This window comes from Mytilus californianus, unplaced genomic scaffold (genome assembly GCF_021869535.1).
Source record: "Mytilus californianus isolate M0D057914Y unplaced genomic scaffold, xbMytCali1.0.p SCAF_2, whole genome shotgun sequence".
NCBI lineage: Eukaryota > Metazoa > Mollusca > Bivalvia > Mytilida > Mytilidae > Mytilus > Mytilus californianus.
In genome coordinates this window covers 74,506,512-74,514,176 of record NW_026262668.1, presented here as the reverse complement: position 1 = coordinate 74,514,176, position 7,665 = coordinate 74,506,512, and the positions used below count along the sequence as shown (strand labels likewise).

The 7,665-nt window shown below is 32.3% G+C and overlaps 1 protein-coding gene across 2 annotated transcripts; it reads left to right on the top strand.

Annotated features, from left to right (window-relative positions):
- Positions 1 to 217: 217 nt before the first annotated feature.
- LOC127730289 (uncharacterized) lies at positions 218 to 7,630 on the top strand. Of its 2 annotated transcripts, none has more exons than XR_007995018.1 (8): positions 218 to 357; positions 2,065 to 2,226; positions 2,785 to 2,888; positions 3,692 to 3,814; positions 4,500 to 4,703; positions 5,886 to 6,007; positions 6,362 to 6,479; positions 7,208 to 7,630. XR_007995018.1 is itself a non-coding variant. In XM_052238601.1 (8 exons), exons 1-8 carry the CDS (start codon positions 309 to 311, stop codon positions 7,252 to 7,254), a joined length of 960 nt encoding a protein of 319 aa, XP_052094561.1. In that variant the 5' UTR covers positions 218 to 308; the 3' UTR covers positions 7,255 to 7,630. The 2 variants fall into 2 exon arrangements, 1 of the variants encoding a protein (XP_052094561.1); XM_052238601.1 differs by having other exon boundaries at positions 2,065 to 2,257.
- The last annotated feature ends 35 nt before the right edge of the window (positions 7,631 to 7,665 follow it).

Below are 7,665 nucleotides of genomic sequence, written 5' to 3'. Positions count from 1 at the left end.
TACAAGTATGTAAAGTCATATGGTTTTCTTTGGAAGACAACCAAACACCGACACCTGTTAATGAATTTATTGCAATTATAGACTTTTAAATTGATCGGTTCAATAATAATAGTTGACTGGTCCAATTAATAGAAACAAAACCAAATTTACACGCTCTTGTTTAACTATTAAAAAGTTGTTAAATGATTTTCAAATGAAAACACAATTATATGCTTATTAATGCATGATTGATCCATTTAATTATATAGTAATGTGCAAAAATAAGCATGCATCTGACAAAGAAATGATTGTTTCGTTCTTCCTTACTAATGAAAACGGAATTATTTTTTCTATTGCTGTGCTTTCTACAATATATAGGTATGTATGCTTTAATTGTGGTCATCATGTACACTGCTTTGTTGGCATCGTGGTAGGTGCAAACTAAAGACATATAGATTAACTTTGCTGCTTCTCTGTCAAGCAGGTTGCATTTGGTAGACAGATCAAACACTGATCGACATGTAGTCAGCATAACTGGATATATATCTTCATCGAGACTTTAACTTGAGTTTAGCATAACAAATCACACACAGCGTGCCGGTCCAATACAAAACAGGGTTTATTATCCTCACAGCCTATACTAACACTCTTATTTACCTTGTCCGTTCCTTCCCTCTTTACGTTCGTCAAAATATTTCCGTCACCTATATAATGAACTCTCTTTAACAGAATGACTGCATATTTGGTCAGCAGCTTGATAGTGATGAGTTGTAACGTGTGAGCACTTTAAGGATTTGTCAGACATCAGACCCAGATTAATTACTTCAATATAGATCTATTACGATTTCGAGACAAAAACTTGGCGCCCCAAGTCTGGGTCGCCTATTTCCATGTTTTCTATATGGACCGTACTCTGACGTCCCACGTCCTAAAGGCAACAGACGTTATATAGCAATATTGAGCTAGGCAGACATCTACTTCCTGTTCTTCGATACTAAAAATTGTACGTCACACATTTCTCCAGGACTACTCTACAGACTGACTTCATGTTTTATCAGCAGCGGTTGCAGTGATGAGTTGAAACGTGTGAACATTTTCGGATCTGTCAGATATTTTAACCCACCATTTTCTTCGGAAAATGCTTATACCTAGTCAGGGATATGACAGTTATTTCAATTCGTTCCGTTGTTTGATATAGTCTTACGTTTGATCTTGTCAGGTTTTATGGATCGGTCTCTCTTTTCGAATAAACTTTGGCATTTGTTTTAATACATTTTTTATACCTTCTATCCGTTTTCCGATGATTTGAATTATAAATGGGGGTATGGTTTACACGACAATGTGTGCATTCTTGATTATATCTCATACTGTAACCCATTTTAATGCATGTGAGATTTTTGCTGGACGATAAGCAACCGCCGATCAATGAATATGCAATTATTTTGGGATTCAGCAAAGTTTATTTTGCTTATGTCTAAGACACTAAATTCGATAATCGATTGCATAACATATGAGAATTCTTTATATAAATCAGTACAAAAAAGTGTCGGCAGATACCAAGGGGACATTTTAAAATTCATAGAGAAACAACGTCATGTCAAAAACACACGACACGAAAAGACATTCAAGTCCACAAACCACTTCATAAAACAATAAGGACTGAGCAACAGGAACCCCGTCAAAAATTGGGAAGTTCGCATGTGTCCCAATAGGGTAAGCAGATTTTGCTCCACTAGTGGCACCCGTCATGTTTTTCATTGTAAGTTCGGTGACAAGCCTCATTCAATGATGTCACAATCGAGGAAATAAGGAAGCAATAATTTATATTTGCTGTAAAAATTAGAGCAGCAAACACATTATCCCAGTGATGATGTCATTATGATTATTTTCGAATATCATTACTGGTTATTAGTTGGTGTGAGTAAATCTCTTACCATACACTAAGTGTGATTTTGCTTCCAATTTATGTCCACACGCAGCAAAATACAATTTTATTTTACAGCACAAAAAGAATTGAATTGAAAAGAATTAATCTCTTCCTTATTTGTTGACATATTTCACTTAAGATTTTTTTGTTTTCTTAAGACCACACAAGATGTCACTGTACGTTCCCTGAAGCATTACAAGCACTCTGGGATAGTAGTGAATATGGAACAATTCTCATCAATTCCAGTACACTAACATTGGAGAAACATTCGTTCAGAATTGATGGATCCACAAGTTCAACTGTGTTTGATTGCTTCCTTGGTCAGTCATCACCAGAATATTATCTAATCAGGTAGACTCTAAACAAACATGAAGTTCTGTACGAAATAGTCATTTGGAGTTTTGTTATATGTAAAGAAGTCTTATATTGACACACGACCTCGGGCATTGTTCTTTTTGTATTTGTTTTCTGATCATTTTCTTTTTACTTATTTTGTTATTTGTTATTTTCATTTTCTATATCTGCTGTTTTCACTATCATTGCGCCGCCAGATTTAAAGAAACTGAAAAATGAAAATATCAGCATCCAACCAACCAACAGTTTTATCGACCCAGTGCTAATAAGAGAAAAATGAACACTGATATTGATACATTTCGTACGTCCAAAGCTTTTTTCTAGATTTACCTTCATCGGGAACGCTCAACTCAAAAATTGGAAAGCCAGGGATGTATAAATACGTACAAACTTTATATATGATAGGTTTACAAACAGGCAACAAATGTCAATCGAAAGTTTGCTTTGTGGGGCAAACACGTGTTTGAAGACATAAGACAGAGTTCAACGATAATGTTTTAAATCCAAAATAATCTTTTATTTAGAAATCACCACCCATTTGAAGATCTCGGGAAAACTGGATATCTTTATATATGTTTATCATTCACCCGAGTTAACGAAAATTCTTACTACTTTTATTTGCGGTCATGTAAGTATAAAACATTTTAATATGCTTTTCAAATTATAAGTGTGAAAGAACGAATTAATTCTTAAAATAGATTCTTTTCTTGAGATACAAAAAATGTTCGGTGCTGAGGGTGTACAGGCATGTTATAACAGCCATACACAGGTGTATTTATTGCGTGCGAAACGCCACACGGAACTTACCTTCATAAGAAATGCGCATATTCACAGGTCGTGAAGATTTTGGGAAAACATTGTAAACAAAAACAGAACAAAACACAAAACACAAATTACCAAAACAAAAATAAATTGAAAACAATCGATACCAAACAAGAAAAAAAAACCCAAACATAACCTGTCTAAGGATATTAACTTTTCAAGAGGAAGTATGAACCATGTGATAATATTAAAGTAAAAATTTATAAAATGATGTTTCATAGAAATGTTTAGTAGATCACCGTAGAGTTTTATCACCGATTGATGTCTTAAGAAACCCAGGCGAATGATTATATTTTATTAATCAAGGTTCAGTATCGAAAAAAAACACTGTCAAATACAAAATAATAGGAAATTACATGTGTACTAGATTCTAAGATTACTTGAAACCTAATTAACAGAAAAAAGTATAACAAAAATACCGAACTCAAAGGTATGAAATTCAAAAAGGGGAAGTACTTAGCAACTGACAAAATCTAACGTTATTAAAAATAAATAAATACAGAGAAAAATATACAGCTTATTTCCATCTGATGTAACAGAATACGAGGAATAATCACAATACTTGTTTTTTTATACTTTTACTTTTTATTGATTTTATAATTATATCAGTGGAAAACAACAGATTTGCCAATGAGCGTGTTAGTTTTTGGGAAACAGGTGTAAATCCAGACTTTGGAACTGAGTGTACTGTAACCCCAACAACGGCAGAGTTCAACAGTATGGTCAAAGTTGGTAAATATAGTAATGCTAGCGGTAAAAATGTAAATGGTGATGTTTTAGCTGCTACATTTCTTTTTATCTTAATCGTAGACTTTTCTTTAAAAAAAAAGTGTTTATATTTAGTTACAGAACAAACAAACAAACAATGTAAAAATAAAGCAAAGTGTGTATGTGAAAGAACAAATAAAACATTGAATATTAATGTTGCATAAGATATTGAATTGTTGTTTATATAAATGCGTACTTTTGGATTAAGCTTTATCAGGATCATTCAGAACTAAACATTGGGATGACCAAATTCCATGAATTATAACTTTACTGACAGTTTTAGGAAAAGTATGACAGAAAAAGAATGAAAATCCCCTTCTTGATTAGGCAGGAAAAATAGCAAAATATGTCTAGAAAACACAATTCATTACCAATTATGAATTCATCAAATACATATTCGCCCTAGTAAATCTTTCGAAGCAATTTTCTGAAATTAGTACCCTATATTTTGTCATTCTGTCGTCAACATTAGAAATTACTCGTAGCTTCAACTAATTCGAATACTGGTTTCTTTTAGTATAATTAATTATGTTTATTACATTTCATTCAACAAAACATTAATGAACCTTAACTAACCTAAAGACACAGAAATGATACGAAAATGTTCATATACATCCTAAGGTTTCATTTGTTTCGATTTGACCTTTAGGTTATTCAAGTTCGTCGAAGACATACTGTATGGATCCACTCCTTGGTAACTTTTACTATTCCTTGACGTCGGCAACATTTACAAATGTTTGTAACGGGGATGGAAATAGTCTTTTGACTGTCTGTGAAAACAGACAAAACTTAACTTTTGACCTAAATCTACACCAGCAATGTACTTCATCAACATCGTCAGTTATGTTTACTGGTGAGATTCGAGTTGTTTTATTTTGGTGTAGGTTTCACTCATGGGTTGTAAATAGAATAAAAACTCAATCGCATGCATTATGTAAATTACTTACTGCTTTCTGAGTAAAGAAAAGAATAAAAATGAAATCTAGCCATAGGGCTTTAAAACATTAACTACGGTCAAATTTTTTGTTGGAATTTTTGTAAGAATTGCAAATAATTTTGTAAAATAAAACAGATAATTTGTTCAATATCAAATGTAATTAGAAATGGTCTGAAGCAAAACACTAACTTATAGTCTTGCTAATGAAAGCATTTTGAAAATGAATATCGCATAGAATATAGGGTAATGTGCACAGTGCTTTACAATGGAAATAAAACATAACAACAAAATAATTTAAAATTATATTTTTAGCATTTCAACTTGCACAAAGAAGTTATACACATAAAGTCAGGGGCGAAATAAACGTTCTAAGCCTTCAATTTACCGTATACCAGTCAACAAATCTAGTACCATCAAGGGTTGACTGAAGTATACAAATATGGCAATCCTTGGATTCCCTCTTAACTGAAGCAAAACATATGTTAAAGAGGGGCATCAGTTTGGCAGTGCATGATGTATAAATACTCAGCCACGTCCGGTTAGAATCAGGATGTTAAATTGGTGTATCTTGTAGGAAGAAAGCTCGTTATACGTTAAAGAACAATTGCAAAAATTCTTAGAGGTCCGTTATTAATCTTCTGCATGAAAAAAAAACCCATTTCTATACCTATTGGGTGTATTGTTAATCTGTTCTCGTCCTGAATATGCAAGACATATTTTTCACTGGACAGCAAACTCAAATTAATCAAAATTACAGTTACAGCTGAACTATTTGAATGTGTACTTAATGCAGTAAATTTAAGTTTGTTAGATAAACCATGGATTCCTTATTTGCTATTGTACATTATTATCAAAACAAACTAGCCAAACAGTTGTTATATCATCCTTTTGCATGTTAATTAACCTGACTGTGTACCACGAATTGATGGGCTAGTAGCATCTATAGGTACTCTCTAAATCTATGGTCTACTCATTAAGCAAGCACTTTTGATTTCGACGTTCTTTGTACACTTTGTACACACTAAAGAACATATTCTGTTAAAATATACATTGAGTTACAAAAGTCCTGCTATTAAAATCCTTCTATTTGCTTTATAGCTGAAGGTAATTTGTATTGTGTATCAGCCATTACACCAGACTCCACTGAGGGAACTTATTATTCCGGTTTATACAATCCAGGCTCTGTAAATGATTTGACAACATTTCGTTTTATTTGCATTGTAAGTAGTGTTTTGTACAGCAATGCAATTATCTTCACTGCTTAGAAAACATATTGCGTATAATATATCAATAAAAGCTTATAATTAAGAAATTTCAACAACAAAAGCAACAACAATTGAGGCGTCAAGTAAAGTCAATCTAAATATAAAATGGGACATCAACGGCGAAAGTGATACATTTATCGATTCCCTGTCATAAATGCATTATTCAAAAAAATCCCAAGAAAGATAAAACTGACTATAAAATAATTAAATAGATGTAAAAATAAGAATTGAACAACAAAAAGAAAGGAAAGAAAGAAAACAACACACAGAAAAAAACCCAACTCAAATTTATGAATTATATTTGGTCAGGCTGTGAGCATCGTTGATACAGAAAGGAGATTAACAGCAAGTCCTGGACGTTGTGAGAAAGACCAGAGTTCAACTATAAAGCCAAATGATGGTGAATTATATGTTATGACTGCTAAAAGTAAGTGCAATTATGGATACCTTTTTAAATGAATATACGTTTATATAAATGGGTAGGATTCTTAGGATCGAAATTGTATATATTTTAAACGGCCTTAAAGGGTCTGTCTTGTCTAACATGTCTAAAGAAGACAAGACTAGATCTATTTATTTTTTGTTTATCCTTATTGTTGTTCAATAATTAGTTTTTAAAGATCTACGTTTAGTACATACCTACACTTGTGAGATATTTGAAAGGTGTACATGCTGTTTCTCTTCGTAGCAAACGGGTTCGTGAGTAACGAAGACAGGTCGACTCGAAGTCGATCATGTTCAGATAGGGTGACTGACATGTCTTCCACAACACAGTTACCTTTATTACATTATGCACATTATGTACTCGACGCAACGTGCTGGTCTGGTGCAAAGGAGGTCTCATTATCTCACCACTACATAATGTAATCGTATTGAAAAATAGAAACTCAAAGTCGAAAACATACAGACATCGTCATAGCAAAAAAAAAAAAAAAGAGCCGACCATATGGTATGGGTTTTCCTCATTGTTGAAGGCCTTACGGTTGCCCATAATTACTTACATCCACTTTATTTGAACTTTGATGGATAGTTGTCTCATTAGCAATCATACCTCATCTCCTTATTTTTATATACACGTTAAGATATCTATGAAAAATGCTATAGAAAAATGTACAGTTTTACATTTTGTGTATTTAAATAATTTTTTTGTTGTAGCCACTTGTCGTAAGTATTCAGATTTACTAAGATATCTCTGTAAATAAATTGAATTGTCATTTCATAAGTATTCATTTGTTTTAAAACATAGGATTATATCGATCCATCATAAAGTAAATGAAGCCTATTGTTAAACAACTTCAATGGTTATTTTTTTTTGCATTTTCCATAAGACTTATTTTCTCAAGTAAATCTGTTTGACCCAGTCGTATGAGAGGTTTCAAATTGACTTACATTTAAATCATTCCAAAATATACAGTATTTTCAAATCCACAAAGCAAAAAGAAAGTTTTTAGATGTATGTTTTTTTTTTAAACTTGACACTCAACAAATGACTAATATGCTTCTTTTTTTTATTTGTATTCGCGACGATTTTTTTAATTTGTTAAAATCAGCCAAATTAACGCCTCTTTAAATGTTTATATATGCATTTGTAATATATATTATACAGTTGGTGT